The following is a 17392-nucleotide window of genomic DNA, read 5'->3' as shown; positions in this document are numbered from 1 at the left end:
CAAATATATAATGTTTGAATGCTTTATTATAACTGAGTTAACAATGTACTATTTATTAACAGTTTGTAAAGTGTATCAAAAATAGTAATACTATGCCGAGAAATATAATTGTAAAACAGGCACAAATTATTGCATAAAATTGTAAAACTTAAAAAACTGAAAATTCTTGAGAGTCTTTTGTTTTAATTTTGTTCTTAATTTCTAAACAGCAAAGCAAATAACAATACTTTGTAATGATTATGCATCAATTTTATCACAAGTAAATATTTACAAGTAATTTGAGCATGGGGGACATTAACATTGTACAGTTAAACTGGAAACACCTAAATAACATTATTTCCAATTTCTGATTGTGTTCTACTTCAAGCAACCTTAAAGTTATAGAACATATATTCACTTAACATGAATATACAAAAATAGCATGTCACTGATCAATTTCGCAACTATTTTTGAGAAAAGCTTGCAATCCTACAGATAATACATAACTATAAATTGTGAATGTTTCGTAACATTCATCAGGACGAGGCACCATTAATGCATGTCAGGGAAGCTGTCGTGCCCTGTGGTGTTGACGCGGGGGTGGACGTTGCGCCCGCGGAAGCTGTCCTGGGGTTCCCCTTCGAAGGAAGACAGATGAACCAGCCTGTCCTCGCTGCCCTGATAGGCGGGGTTCATGTACATCTCTGGACGCTGTGGGTAGCTCTCACGGTCCAGACGCTTCTGCTCCATGCGGGATCTGGAAACATGAAGTGGAATATAACTAGAAGTGTTTGCAGATGCAAAAACAGAATCAGCCCTTTCTTCGCTTAGCTGTTTCCTCCAAGCTTCTAAAGGCTTGAAATATCCAAAAGAATTACTTTCAGACCTTGACCTTCATCCAAACAACTTCAGATTTAACAAAATTACTACCAAGTCTCGGTATACTGTCCAAGTAAACGTGCAAACAGTCACTGTTACCGTCTATGAGAGATGCAACTGTGTTCACAATAACCTCAAGGAGGACCTTGATCTTTGATGGACTGAGTGCCAACATATCAGGATTTGTAGAGGTAACAACGCCTCAGAAACTTACAATGATATTAACTGTTTTACAAAAACCTAAATGCTGACCTTGACCTTGGCAAGAACCTTTTCAAAGCAGGGCCCCATCCCAGGGAACTACATACCAAGTTTAAAGGAGACTATGCTCCTTGAACTGGTGCCCATCTCGAGTCTGGGCAGGTATGTTGTAATTTGTGCCATGTTCCAAACTTAGACTGCTTGGTAAATGTAAACTGTTAAATTGACCTACATCCTAAACTATGAGTTGTCAGGGTAGACAGAGTTCCTTACAGATTTGAATCAAACTTGCTAGGAGAGCCAAAGAAAGCGGATACCGCAAACCATTTTCTGAACTTTTGATGATGCACGAAGAGAATTCCCCATTTGGAAGAAGTTCATTGAAGAAGAATCCAATTGTCTAAAGCACCGTGGGTTCGAATCATGATCTGTGTCTGTCTTATCACACAAAACTCCAGTGAACATCTATGTCTATCTTATAATCTAAATTGGAGGCAAAGGGGGGGGCATTGTCACTATGTGTGACAGGCATACCAGAAACCAATCATATGATTGTGGGTTCAAATCCTGGTTCGCTCCAATTATATTTCTAGGTTTATCAGCACCATACCCATGCTTGATGGTTTCACAAAGTCGTAAATGTCTAAGACCTGCATCACTTCAGGCTTTCCTCCCAGATCAAGCTGACACACCCTGATAGAACTTGAATACTTTTCAAAGTGGAGTAATTATCCAAACCGCATGTAACAATGGACAGAGAGTAGAAGTGAAATATCATACAAATCTTACCGTCTCATGCAGACCAGTCTCACAATGACAGCAAGTACGATGAAGAGGATGACAGCGCAGGCCACGCCGATGCCGATGGTGGCACTGAGACCAAGGGTGGATGATCTGCTCTTGATGGATTCTTTCACCTTGCACACTAGACCTGAAATGTGGAACATAGACCTTGAAACAGGACAGAAACATGGAAGGCTAGACCTGAAACATCCACACTACGCCACACTCATAAAGCACATAACGCCACACACAATGTATGCTCAAAGCGTACAAGAAAGGTTGCAGTTCAGTCAATGTGAGTGAGTGAGTGAGTATGGTTTTACGCCACTTTTAGCAATATTCCAGCAATATCACGGCAGGGGACACCAGAAATGGGCTGCACACATTGTACCCATGTGGGGAATCGAACCTGGGTCTTCAGCATGACGAGCGAACGCTTTTAGCACCAGGCTACCCCACCACCCTGTAGCAGCATAGGAAAAGTAGTGATAGCCATAGCTGACAGTCTTTTCTTCTGGTGCTCAGAGGGAAGTGAGATTCAGACCTGAGGGTGCATGCTGGTGTGTAGATATGAGGAAGTTTGGGTAATTACAGGAACATCTCCAAACAAGCTCTGGAAGGAAGGCAGAGAATTCTGAACGTGCTTCTGTAACACAGTGTAATCTGGAGAGTACTGGAGTATCACCTAACAAGCGCTGGAAGGAAGGCAGAGAATTCTGAGCGTGCTTCTGTAACACATGGAGGCAGTGTAATCTGGAGAGTACTGGAGTATCACCTAACAAGCACTGGAAGGAAGGCAGAGAATTCTGAGCGTGCTTCTGTAACACATGGAGGCAGTGTAATCTGGAGAGTACTGGAGTATCACCTAACAAGCACTGGAAGGGAGGCAGAGAATTCTGAGCGTGCTTCTGTAACACATGGAGGCAGTGTAATCTGGAGAGTACTGGAGTATCACCTAACAAGCACTGGAAGGAAGGCAGAGAATTCTGAGCTTGCTTCTGTAACACATGGAGGCAGTGTAATCTGGAGAGGACTGGCATATTGTGATCATAAGTCCACACTGAAAGTCAGGTCATACTGTGTCCATACTCACAATCCATTGTGGCCAATGAATACCCATTGCAGTCTCACTGATGACAAAAGTTTTGTTTGTTGTTGTTTAAAGCCGCACTCAGCAGTATTCCTGCTATATGAAGGCAGTCTGTAAATAATCAAGTCTGAACCAGACAATCAAGTGATTGATATGAGCATCTATCCACGCAATTGGGATACGATGACATGCATCAACCAAGTCAGCCTCTTACGACAAGCGTGGTCGCCTTTTTTTATAAAAGGCCACATCATTTACAAAGGGTGTCGTGTATCACTACGGACTATCGTAGCTGTCTGGAGCTAGGATGTTTGTGTACTAGATACACAAGGAATGCACAGTGTGATCTTAACTCACCATCAACTGTGGTCCACTCAGTTTTGCTGACCGCAGGCTGACAGGAGACACAGGTGTTGTTGTTGGCGATGGTGTCCGCGGTGTAGCACTGCCTGCCGATGTTACAGGTGTTGTCCTAAATGGGTTGAAATAGATATATGTTATAACTAATCATGGCAGAAGGTGCACAAAATATGAGATCAATCAGTCCCTATTGTCTCATGAATCATGTTATTTCATGTGTTTGGTTACCTCCCTTGCCAATCCCAAGGCTCCTTGTCTGGTCCAGGGAGTGTAGCTGGATGCACCAGGCAATGACTGAGGATAAACTTGCCATATTGTCCACCAGTAACCAACTGATTCGTCACAATGAGCACACACTGTAAGTTTCCTAGGACATGGCCTAATTTTAATGTAACACTTCCTTGCAACGTGTCCTCACCTGATGGAAACACTCCCTAACAACATGACCTCACCTGATGGAAACACTCCCTGGCAACATGACCTCACCTGATGGAAACACTCCCTGGCAACATGGCATCACCTGATGGTAACACTCCCTGGCAACATGACCTCACCTGATGGAAACACTCCCTGGCAACATGACCTCACCTGATGGAAACACTCCCTGGCAACATGACCTCACCTGATGGAAACACTCCCTGGCAACATGGCATCACCTGATGGAAACACTTCCAGGCAACATGACCTCACCTGATGGAAACACACCCTGGCAACATGGCATCACCTGATGGAAACACTCCCTGGCAACATGACCTCACCTGATGGAAACACACCCTGGCAACATGGCATCACCTGATGGAAACACTCCCTGGCAACATGGCATCACCTGATGGAAACACTCCCTGGCAACATGACCTCACCTGATGGAAACACTCCCTGGCAACATGGCATCACCTAGAAGTGTAACACTCCCTGGCAACATGCCCTCACCTGATGGTAACACTCCCTGGCAACCTGACCTTACCTGATGGAAACACTTCCAGGCAACATGACCTCACCTGATGGAAACACACCCTGGCAACCTGACCTCACCTGATGGTAACTCTCCCTGGCAATATGACCTCACCTGATGGAAACACTCCCTGGCAACATGACCTCACCTGATGGAAACACTCCCTGGCAACATGGCATCACCTAGTGGTAACACTCCCTGGCAACATGACCTCACCTGATGGTAACACTCCCTGGCAACATGACCTCACCTGATGGAAACACACCCTGGCAACATGACCTCACCTGATGGTAACACTCCCTGGCAACATGACCTCACCTGATAGAAACACCCTCTGGCAACATAACCTCACCTGATGGTAACACTCCCTGGCAACATGACCTCACCTGATGGAAACACTCCCTGGCAACATGACCTCACCTGATGGAAACACACCCTGGCAACATGACCTCACCTGATGGTAACACTCCCTGGCAACCTGACCTCACCTGATGGTAATGTTCCCTCACCTGAAGGTAATGTTCCCTCACCTGATGGTAACACTCCCTGGCAAAGTGACCTCACGTAATGGTAACACTCCCTGGCAACGTGACCTCACCTGATGGTAACATTTCCTGGCAACGTGATCACACTCCTGACATGTGGGGTCGTAGGCAATGAACACCTCCTTCTGACTCGAAGTCACACCATCGTTGCTAATTGCAACTAGAGCTGCATAGTTACTGCCCTTGATGGTTGAGACGGAGCAGCGTACTGTTGTCTCAGTAACCAGCACTGCAGACGTCATGACGGCCATGTTTCCTGGCACTCTCGTGAATCCGTTCTCGTTAATCTGAAGCGACAAATGGAGGAAGTGAACCATTTAAAAAGTGTCCCAGTTTCTTTCTTGTTTAACGCCGCACTCAGCAATATTCCAGCGATATGATGGCGGTCTACAAATAATCGAGTCTGGACCAGACAATACAGTGATTGACATCATGAGCATTGATCCATGTAATTGGAATATGATGACATGCATCAACCAAGTGAGCGAGCCTGACAACCCAACCCTGCTAGTCGCCTCGTACGACATGAATAGTCGCCTTCTTTGGCAAGTATGGGTTGCTGAAGACCTATTCTAACCTGGATCTTCAGTCAGAGATCTAATTGCATTGAATATTTCTTGATCATGATACCCCAAGCCCAGTCTCATGTGGTGTTTTTTTTGTTTTTTTTGTACATCCACTCCACTGATACTGGATTATGTATTTTGTATGTATTCACTATAAGGATGAAATACAGCTGATACGACTTTAAATTTTAACCTACTTACTCATATGGATTAACCTTGTGGGGTGTCTGGGTTAGAATAGGTTCCAAGCAATATATGCTGGTCGCAAGAGAATCAGATGATGAGGGGATGTGGTCGATTGCGTGTCATCTTTTCCCCATGACGTGGATTGATTCTCACAATATCAATCACTCGATCCAGACTGGATTATTTACAGGTTGCCATTTTAATAAAAATCAGACCTAGTGCTTGCTACTAGTAAGACCTTTCTATTGACCAATCAGAGCATCGCTTACCAGCTCGGAAAGTGACAGTTGGAATGTGTTTCTGATCATGTAAACTTGAAAGGGTGAACACAAGGAACAAGGGCTGTAAACTGATTCTGTCAAAATCATCAAAATGGAAGAGACTTTCCATTGCCTGTGGGAAGTACTGCCATACAATATTGGCCATCTATTAGACGTTACAGATGTTTCTGTTGTTATCTCAGGATTTCAATGTTATCCAGTGCTCCAGATAAGCTGCGTATATGCGTAAAATACGCATCAGAAATGCAGAAATACGCAGTAAAATAAATTCCAAGCATATCAAATACACAACAAACATTACAGAGACGCTACAAAAATAAAACTTGTGCTTCAAAATATTGTGAATTAACCCTCCGTATTCGATTAACGAATCAGCAACTTATTTTGAAATTATGAATGGGCATTCCGTCAACCTTGCTAAACTCCACGATGACAGTTACATCATGATCATTTGCCATCACACTTTCTTGTGGAAGTATCGTATGTTTGAGTCCTATAAAGCTCTCGACACCAGTTTGCAGGGACTAGATGAATAGTGTTTTTAAATATTTAACTTAAATACCCACATAGTAAAAACAAGTAGGTAACAGAAATTTGAATACCCAGATAGAATTACTGATACCCAATGATTTTAAAATGCATGGGTAAAATACTCACAACACCAACACACACAACAGATTCCCGGGTTTGATCCCCGGTGTCTTACCTCCACTATCTCAATGTGACATCTGAGAAGCTCAGACTCCACGAAGTTGCGTCCAGAGACGAAGATGTCATTGCAGGCCTGGGTGTCGGAGAACTGACAGAGTCCGAAGTGCTCGAGACCGTGGAGGATGGGAGGTTGCAGGTGGAGCTTGTTGACGGAGCAGTCGGCGCCGAGGTAGCCAGAGTTGCAGAGGCAGATTCCTGGCAGACAGGGAGACAGGAATAGTCACATATAACGGACAGGCTTCATCTGTTGTTTCCAACTGCAAGGTCTTGATGCTCATGATTAAAATCTCTTGATTGTCTGGTCAACTCAACTATTTACATATTGCCGAGGGTGACATTAAACAACAAACAATCGAAGGGTCGTTACAATTACAGTCATGTAAGGGCAGTGAGGTAGGCCAGTGGTTGAAATGGTCTCTCGTCTTGTCAAGACCTGGGTTTGATTCCCACAAAGGCATCACTGATGAAGTCCAAATTTGTTGCCTAGTGGCGACACCATGATGTAAATTCAACTACAGTGTTCCTTCGCTATTGCGCCCTTCAATATAACACTAACTCGGTTACAGCGTGCGGTAATGCATGGCTCCCAAAATTTACTTATGTTTAAATTAACTCAAAATTTACACGCACACAATGTTTTTCCCCATCACAAAAAACATTATCAGCTGCTCAGCAAGAGCATGTAACACCGGAAATACCAACAAATCTGAACTAAAGGGTATAATTCCATTATTACCAGTATGATATCTCGCTATAAAAACGGGTTCATTGTTTATCTATGGTGTGTGAAGTGATCGCTAGCCTAGATTGCACAACTCACCGTTATTACCCACAACCACAGTCAGATAAGTGCTATTGATGCATTGAAACAAACTTTAGTTGCCAAAGAATGCATACATATATCGCAAATGCCATACTTTGACTCGTTAAAAGTCATATTTGTAGCGTTGTAGCGAGGGATCACTGTATATGCAGCTCGTTACTGGCTAGTGGTATACACAACCAGTCCTGATAGATTTTTGATCATCTCAGACGAACTGACTTAACCTTGGTCCCCTCACAGCCCTTAGCAGTATCTTCATCCGAAAAACATAACTAAGATCTATCAGATTTACGGAATTGTGTTTTGATGTCGTAAGATCCAACATTGCTGACGGTAGCGTTAAGCATACAAATCGTAGGGTCCTACAGTCTTGAAACACTATACAAACCAGTGCCAAATAATCAAATACATACATAGTAACAAAGTAATTTTCTGATTTTTGACTCAGTGGTCAAGCGGCGCAAACATTTGTTTCCAAAGAAAGATGCCTTGAACAGATAAGAACGGTATGTTGTACATCTTTTCACAGAGATTCAGCAAAATCAGGCCTTAAAATTTAAGATGGACTCTTGGCAGCCATCTTGATCAAATTCCCACATGGTAGGCACTGCTGATGAAGTAAGTAAAAATTTAAGTCACACTGATAAAGCTTAAATACTACCACCACCACTACCACAACCACAACCTCGCAACAAGTAGCAACAGTGGAATTACCTCCATCACATCTGCCGTTGCCGTTACAGTCGATGGGGGTACAGGCGAGGTTCATGATCTCAGCGGCGATCTCCTTGGCCCGGGTGTCGGTCTGGAAGATGGGGTCCTTCTCGATGCCACTGATGCAAGTCTCCTTCAGGTCCTCGTTGGTCTCCTCCGCGAAGGCTGTCGTCCCGGTCATCTGAAACACACCACAGGTGGTAACTATATATGGTAAGGGACATGACGGTTGGATGAACCCTCTGTGGCGCCATGTACCTGAGCCGATATCTTACCGCCATGCTTATCATTTACCACAATTAAATACAAACGGATATTGAGAGTTTGTCACCATGCAATATGAGCACCACATCACACGTGTCATCTAAGTCCACGTTAATATGGACCGCCTCCGTGGTCTAGTGGTAGAGCTGAAGGTCCGGAGTTCGATCCCCGACCGCGTCATACCAAAAGACGTTAAAAGATGGTACTTGTTGTTACCCTGTCTGGCACTCAGCATCAAGGGGCTAAAACAAGGACTGGTCCGCTCGAGGTCAGTACACTGTGTCTGAGTGGGATATTCATGTTAAACTGCGGCATGGTATCTCAGTGAGCTAGCACTATAAATCGGCATCAGTCTAGACTAGTACAAGCAGCCACACATACACACACACGTACATGCACGTCGCTATATAAGCGTAATAATCTTGGACACGACGTTAAACCCCACTTCACCATGTTAATATGCATTATGTGACACCATTTCACTGTCAGGAGCTGGAATTGCTAGCAAAGTAAAAAATAAGAGTCGTGCTTGGCTCTTGTCTGTGTATTCCGACTATTTCTGCTGTCCTCACCCTGATATCGTCTACACAGTTCTTGATGTTCTGGTCAATGTCGGCGGTGTTGTTCGTCACCTCGGCAGCTTGACTACATTTCTGGTTCAGTTGAGCATCACGGATCTTCTGCTCGCAGAACTCTGTCGCGTTTTGCTCCGTCCATCCAGTGGATGTTGGCCAACCCGGTTGCTGTAACACACAAATATACTGGAACTGATACCGGGTATTAAACAAAGGCACTCCCAGTATAGTTATTGGCTAAAAATAGATTAATTAAATTATAGTATGAAACATCGCAAAAAGAAACTTGGAGAGTAGATAAACCATCATGGCAGATACCTTCAGAGTATCAACACAGCGCTATTGACATAGTTCTAGAAGCAGTCACTGCAACATATAACCACTCGCAGTCACCGGACTATCGATCCTTACCTGGATCTTACCCATGTGATCAATACTCAGTGATGTTTACTGCTAGATGAATATTTCTTGAAGAGCACAATTTCATTTTTTGTTATCATAAATTAATTATTGCGATATATCATCATGATCCTACATAAAGCAAAGGTCAAGGGATGTCATGATACGACTTTCTCCGGACATCATACGTTTTGCAATACTTTGTTCATGATATGATACAGTGGCAAACTTGCGTAATTTTTTATACCATCAGGCTTGAAACTTCCCGAATATCTGGTCTCATATTTGAAATAAAAATAGTTTATTTATTTCAGACAGAACTAGAGTGGCAACAAAAGAAATTTTTTTTAAAAATACAATAAAAAAAACCTTGTTAGCGAAATACCTCACAAATACCCAAAATGAACAAACTAAATACAGGGATTAAATAAGTGTGAAACTATACAGGATTAAAATATGAATCGATACAGGTAAGTGTTTATTGCTTATCTTATCGTATGAGAATATTGTCGATTCATTGATGTACAGGTGACAAAGGACACCAGTTGAACTTACAGGGGTATCAACGAGGGTCTCCGGCTCTGTCGTCGCCTGCCTCTTCCTCCGCTTGCTGTTGATTGGCTCGGCCTGGAGGTTCATGGCCACCACCTGACTGGTGATGTCCACCGCACCCGCTGCAGGTACACACAACATACGTAACTACACCGACCACGACAACAGACAGGTTACCAACCTCTAAACAAACTCTCACAGCCAGGGTATGATTCCATAAGTCTATACCGTATTCGTCGTAATAAGCGCCCTGTTCTAATAAGAGCCCTCGGCGATATTTGCTAATATATTGGCTCATGAATAATCTCAATAAGCACCTCTTCCAATTGATAATTGTACACAAGACTTATTTATTCGTGTATAATACGCACTCATATGTTATATGCACCCTTAATTATGGGCAATTAAATCCTGGAAAAATATATCTGTCATACATAAACATTTCAGGCTGAAATTTACGATCTTTCAACTAAAAATAATATTCTAATAAGAGCCCCCTATTGCTAATTTTAAGAGCGCCCTGGGCGCTTATTACGTCGAATACGGTACCAGTACATCTTCCCAAGGCAAGAGCATCCACTTGCCTTTCCATCATAGTCTAGCTTCCACGCTTTGATATAGGCTAGTGGACACGCTTGCCTCGGGAAGATGCCACCAGCATATTACACTGCTCATCAGGCTATGTTTCTGCAAATTGCTCACAACTGGTTTCATACACTACTATAAAAAATAAAACTCGCTCAAACTAAAAAAATTGCTATGCAGAGTTTAGGGCACTAGAGTTCTCCTATTTATACTGATTTTTCCTTCAGCACCATACCATTGCTGCAAAAGTGACCAACTTGTGTTATTCCAACTTGTGCCCTTCTCGAGGCCATTTTTGAAACTGGGTTCCTTCTAAGCGCTAATGGGCATAGTTAAATATCTTGTCAGTTCCTAGATTAAATCACATTTAACTGTATGTTGGGTATAATTTTAAATGCAAGACATGTAAAATAAAAAATTATTCCTGAGGGATTCTTTGACCGAAGTACTTAAAGTCATACATGCATTCTGATTGGTCATATTTTCACACATAACATTCAACGATAGAGGGGACGAATGTTCTTGCAGGTTACGGAAAGGGGCAAGTGATGACAAATGACCACTGCTAGTGTATGGCACCGAACTAGTAAACATCGAAGACCTGCACGTGGGTTTCCTCCAATCTGACTCTGACATGCCGGTAACTGCCGATATCATTCAACCGACTCACTTTATTCCCACAGGATACCACGCTGCACACATACTCACTTCTGATGAGGCCGCAGGTCTGGGAGCGTGCGAACATGTCGCAGGCTGCAGTAGCGCCGCATGAGCTGCAGGTGGTGGGCAAAATGGTGTCGGACACATTTCCCTGGACGCCGCTGCTGATGTCGTCCTCTGAACCAGCAACAACTCTGTGAGGAGGAAACAGTTAGTTCAGTCATGTGAGTAGAGGTTAGGGCTGGAGGAGTAGCAATTTACAACCTGGGTACACGATGCCATATTACCTGACCCTCCTCGGGTACCCATTGTAGTGTCAAGAGTTAGGTACAAATTGTCCAATTTTTAGTTGTTTTACCGGACTCCTGGCAAAGAGTAATTAGGTACATCTATAAAACGATCTGGTCATGCTTACACTGAAGGTAACTGAAGCTGCATGTTCACTTAAAACAGCAGTCTTGGACCCGTGAAGACCCGGGGTAGAATAGGTCTTCAGCAACCCATGCTTGTCGTAAAAGTGGCGACTAACGGGATCGGGTGGTCAGGCTCGCTGACTTGTCATCGATCTCAATTGCGTGGATCAATGCTCATAATATCAATCACTGGATTGTCTGGTCCAGACTCGATTATTTACAGACCACTGTCATATAGCTGGAATATTGCTGAGTGCGGCGTTAAACAATAACATCTATGCAATTGGGATACGATGACATGCATCAACCAAGTCAGCGAGCCTGACCACCCGATCCCGTTAGTCGCCTCTTACGACAAGCATAGTCGCCTTTTACGGCAAGCATGGGTTGCTGAAGACCTATTCTACCCCGGATCTTCCCGGATCTAGCCATATCACCTAGTATATAGGCGTGTTGTATCCTGGGGCCTGAGCATTCTACATTCATGTGTCCCAGAGATGCCAGAATCTTTTGGACATAGATTAGATTACTTCTTTTACACATTCATGTCAAATTACTTCTGGGTAGAACCAGAATTATTGAAAATAACCAGTCTGAGACTACCTATTTTGCTGATGTACGGACAGTTTTGAAAATATGCATGTCAGATGGTCAGGAGTTAAAGTTACTTACTCGACAATAAACAAGTTTATTGTTATTTTCTGAGAAATAACACCACACAGTACTATTCTCATGTTTACCTTTTCTGTGTGAATATTACCTTTTGGAATTCAGGAATTCCATGTGCAACGGAAGAATGCATTTCAATTGAACAGAGCTGTTGTGGAGTTCATGGCACATCAACTCGACACATGCATTGCCGGTAACACAATCAAATGGCCGACAAGAATACATTCCACCTCACTCGCGGCATGGACTATGCAGACTCGCTGGTTAAATCGTCATGATGTTTGTTAAGTTGTTCAGCAGTAAACTCAGCTGAGCGACTCACCTCCACTGCCAGGTGTAGTTGTTGGGTGTGAGAGTGCCGTATGTCATGTCTCCCTCCGCCACCTCGTACAGGGAGCCATCGGGCAGGGTCAGGTCATTGTACCGGTCACCGTCGAACGATCCACACAGACCTACAGTAGATGTACATCAAGCAATGTCAAGTGTGGAACTGTCTAGCATCACAGAATTCACATGTAAGTCTAGCATCACAGGATTTACCAGTATGTCTAGCATCACAGGATTTACCAGTATGTCTAGCATCACAGGATTTACCAGTATGTCTAGCATTGCAGGATTCACCAGTATGTCTAGCATTGCAGGATCCACCAGTTTGTCTAGCATCACAGGATTCACCAGTATGTCTAGCATTGCAGGATTCACCAGTATGTCTAGCATCACAGGATTCACCAGTAAGTCTAGCATCACAGGATTCACCAGTATGTCTAGCATCACAGGATTCACCAGTATGTCTAGCATTGCAGGATTCACCAGTATGTCTAGCATTGCAGGATTCACCAGTATGTCTAGCATCACAGGATTCACCAGTATGTCTAGCATCACAGGATTCACCAGTATGTCTAGCATTGCAGGATTCACCAGTATGTCTAGCATCACAGGATTTACCAGTATGTCTAACATCACAGGATTCACAAGTATGTCTAGCATCACAGGATTTACCAGTATGTCTTGCATTGCAGGATTCACCAGTAAGTCTAGCATCACAGGATTCACCAGTAAGTCTAGCATCACAGGATTCACCAGCATGTCTAGCATTGCAGGATTCACAAGTATGTCTAGCATCACAGGATTCACCAGTATGTCTAGCATCACAGGATTTACCAGTATGTCTAGCATCACAGGATTCACCAGTATGTCCAGCATCACAGGATTCACCAGTATGTCTAGCATTGCAGGATTCACCAGTATGTCTAGCATCACAGGATTCACCAGTATGTCTAGCATCACAGGATTCACCAGTATGTCTAGCATCACAGGATTTACCAGTATGTCTAGCATCACAGGATTCACCAGTATGTCTAGCATCACAGGATTCACCAGTATGTCTAGCATTGCAGGATTCACCAGTATGTCTAGCATTGCAGGATTCACAAGTATGTCTAGCATTGCAGGATTCACCAGTATGTCTAGCATCACAGGATTCACCAGTATGTCTAGCATCACAGGATTCACCAGTATGTCTAGCATTGCAGGATTCACCAGTATGTCTAGCATTGCAGGATTCACCAGTATGTCTAGCATTGCAGGATTTACCAGTATGTCTAGCATTGCAGGATTCACAAGTATGTCTAGCATTGCAGGATTCACCAGTATGTCTAGCATCACAGGATTTACCAGTATGTCTAGCATCACAGGATTCACCAGTATGTCTAGCATTGCAGGATTCACCAGTATGTCTAGCATTGCAGGATTCACAAGTATGTCTAGCATTGCAGGATTCACCAGTATGTCTAGCATCACAGGATTCACCAGTATGTCTAGCATCACAGGATTCACAAGTATGTCTAGCATCACAGGATTCACCAGTATGTCTAGCATCACAGGATTTACCAGTATGTCTAGCATTGCAGGATTCACCCATATATCATGCATCTAGCATTACAGGAATTTGTAACACAATACTTTGCAGACCCCTGTGATGTCAAATGACATACCTAATCTCTCTGAGACTGAAGCTGGTTTGCTGTAAAATCCCACATGAGTATCTTTTGATATCAAATATATCAACAGTAGTCGAACCTCACAGTTTTAAAATTTTATCACTGATATTGAAATATTTGATATCAAAAGACACTCATTTTTTGTAACATGCCCCTAACATATACAGTAGGTGGTTTAAAAAATACAATATTACTCAATATTTTCATGCAGTGACAAAGAATTCAGCATCAGCTGGCTTCCTGGAAACGTGTTTTTAGGGTTATAACTCCTCAGACCTCCACCCACCTCGAGTGTTGCCCCTATCATTGGCTGAGGCCAAGATCCACGTGTTCAGGAGACCATCGCTTGACCGCACTTTCACGATCTGGCCAGTTGCTATGACAACCTGAAATAAACATCAAAGAGTCAAGTAAACTAGTAATGGAAAGATATGGAAATAACTATGACGACACAGGTAAAAATATACGACTTAGGTGCGTAATGTACATTGTTTCCATGGGTGGTTATTCTTTGTATCAACCAAACACATCCACCGTGCCGAGGCTGGAACAATTTGATTCTGACAATGGAGCAAGCCTTGGTGCCCATGTTTGCATTGTGACATAAAGCACATCACGTTTGTGACCCACATGGTAAACGTTGGCTAGCAACCCCACTCTGTGGGTGACATGGTATCGTCCTTGAGGATGATGTAATCCTGTACTTCATCAGCAGGAGTATACATATACTGTATTCGACGTAATAAGCGCCCCGCTCTTATAAGCGCCCACGGCGATATTTGCTAAAATATTGGCTATTGAACAATACCAATTAGCACCCCTTCCGATTGATCAATGTACACAAGACTTATTTATTTGTGTATAATACGCACTTGTGTGTTATATGCACCCTTAATTATGGGCAAATCTATCTCTCTTATATAAACATTTCAGGCTGTCAGCATAAACCACAAAATGTATCTTTCAACTCTGTTTTTTTCCACCAAAATAATATTCTAATAAGAGCCCCCTATTTCTAATTTTGAGAGCGCCCTGGGCGCTTATTACGTCGAAAACGGTACTTCAATATAACTGTCTGACCAAACACATGCAGCATGGCCTCGTAGGCTGATAAACCCCATGAGGGAAAGGGGATCGTGAATGAGCCTATGGGTATTATATTGTCCAGGTGATTCACATTCGCACCCACAACACACTGACGTACCTAAACATTTGAGGGCATCCATGGATCCAAGTAGGCTGAACGAGTGCATACGCTTAATTTTGTTTGTTTGTTGTTTAATGCCACACTCAGCAATATTCCAGCTGTATGCCGGCAGTCTGTAAATAATCGAGTCTGGACCAGACAATCCAGTCATTGACATCATGAGCATCGATCCACGCAATTGGGATATGATGACATGCATCAACCAAGTCAGCGAGTCTAACTACCCGATCCCGTTAGTCGCCTCTTATGACAAGCATAGTCACCTTTAGGGCAAGCATGGGTTGCTGAAGACCAATTCCAGCCCGGATCTTCACGGGCCCCCCTCCATTACAACATATAATTAGGTTGATTTATCACCAAACACTTAACTCAAAATCAATAGGTAACATGTTTTCAACAATATTAATATAAATTGACTAATATTTGGCTAATAAACGACAATTTCCGATGGACAATAAATAGCTACTTGGATCACATCCCTCAACTGGACCAGGATATGGGTTCAAAAACCAGTTCTGCCCTGACCATGATCCATGGTGTGTTAGCACCATACTCGTGTCAAAGGGTTTCCTCAAAGTGGTAAAGGGGCGGTCGGGTAGCCTAGTGGTTAAAGCGTTCACTCGTCATGCCGAAGACCCGGGTTCGATTCCTGACATGGGTACAATGTGTGAAGCCCATTTCTGGTGTCCCCCGCCGTGATATTGCTGGAATATTGCTAAAAGCGGCGTAAAACCAAACTCACTCACTCACTCACCCAAAGTGGTAAACATCCAAGACCTGCATCCCTTCAGACCTTCTCCCACACTAAACCAACATGCTGAAATTCTGACATAACTGACTTTCTGTTCAGCGGAGTTAAAGCCCACTCACCTGGTAGGTCTTGGAGTCCGCAGACTTCAGGATCTTCACAGCCTTGGTGAAATCCCCACTCTTCTTGATGTTGACGTTGAGTGGGGTGAAGCCGCTGGAGGTACTGCAGCTGTCAAACTCGATGACATCGTTGTCGACGCGGATGCGAACGGCACAGTTGCAACTACCACCATTGCCGCAGATCTGGAACTTGGTCTGAACCTGACGGCGCCGGATGACACAGAGTAACATTAGACATGTTACAACATGATACAGAAAACTACGTTTATAACGAACACACTTGTAAGGAACTGATGGATATAACGAACTGTTTTTTTTGTCCTGTCCATTTACTGTAAATATGCTGTATATATGCTTATAACGAACTATGGTTATAATGAACTACAATTAGTGGTCGATTTGAGTTCGTTATAACCATAGTCTACTGTATATATAATCTTTGCTTGACAAAATTATCTATCATCTTTTTGTTTGTTTGTTTTATGCTGCAACGTGTTATCAACTGGCTGCGGTATGCTCTGAATCAGGAATCTATCAGGCAACACGATGGGACAGTCCTCAGCTCTGTGTACTGACAAGTCAATATCAGATTCACTTTAAGGGATATGGTTACTGCAGCTAGTTTATATATATAGTTTATATATACTCAGTCTCCGAGTCTGAGTGCATAGTCCATAAGTCACCTTGTACAGCAGCATAGACAGCAGGGGACAGGTTCTAACCCCGAATCCACATGGGTTTATATGAACCGAGTCTCCCGACATAGTCCATAAGTCACCTCGTACAACAGCATAGGCTGCTGGGGACGGGTTCTAACCCCGAATCCACATTGGTTTATATGAACCGAGTCTCCCGACATAATCCATAAGTCACCTTGTACAACAGCATAGGCTGCTGGGGACGGGTTCTAACCCCGAATCCACATGGGTTTATATGAACCGAGTCTCCCGACATAGTCCATAAGTAACCTTGTACAACAGCATAGGCTGCTGGGGACGGGTTCTAACCCCAAATCCACATGGGTTTATATGAACCGAGTCTCCCGACATAGTCCATAAGTCACCTTGTACAACAGCATAGGCTACTGGGGACGGGTTCTAACCCGAATCCACATGGGTTTATATGAAC

The 17392-nt window shown here is 43.4% G+C and overlaps 1 protein-coding gene across 1 annotated transcript in view; it reads right to left on the bottom strand.

Annotated features, from left to right (window-relative positions):
- Positions 1-452: 452 nt before the first annotated feature.
- The window catches only part of LOC124139581, a 113737-nt gene continuing 96797 nt past the window's right edge, over positions 453-17392 (bottom strand). The window contains exons 56-67 of the mRNA XM_046506757.2: positions 16265-16465; positions 14474-14573; positions 12510-12639; positions 11154-11299; positions 9864-9982; positions 8907-9077; positions 8071-8251; positions 6529-6728; positions 4843-5076; positions 3290-3404; positions 1849-1990; positions 453-736 (exon numbers count right to left, since the gene is read on the bottom strand). Of these exons, the coding sequence (XP_046362713.2) occupies positions 532-736; positions 1849-1990; positions 3290-3404; positions 4843-5076; positions 6529-6728; positions 8071-8251; positions 8907-9077; positions 9864-9982; positions 11154-11299; positions 12510-12639; positions 14474-14573; positions 16265-16465 (1944 nt within the window). The 3' untranslated portion in view covers positions 453-531. The remainder of the gene's footprint in view (positions 737-1848; positions 1991-3289; positions 3405-4842; positions 5077-6528; positions 6729-8070; positions 8252-8906; positions 9078-9863; positions 9983-11153; positions 11300-12509; positions 12640-14473; positions 14574-16264; positions 16466-17392) is intronic.

The sequence above is a fragment of the Haliotis rufescens genome, unplaced genomic scaffold (assembly GCF_023055435.1).
Source record: "Haliotis rufescens isolate VD_foot unplaced genomic scaffold, xgHalRufe1.0.p SCAF_9, whole genome shotgun sequence".
Lineage (NCBI taxonomy): Eukaryota > Metazoa > Mollusca > Gastropoda > Lepetellida > Haliotidae > Haliotis > Haliotis rufescens.
The sequence above is the reverse complement of the archived record's forward strand: the minus strand, read 5'-3'. Positions and strand labels throughout refer to the sequence as shown.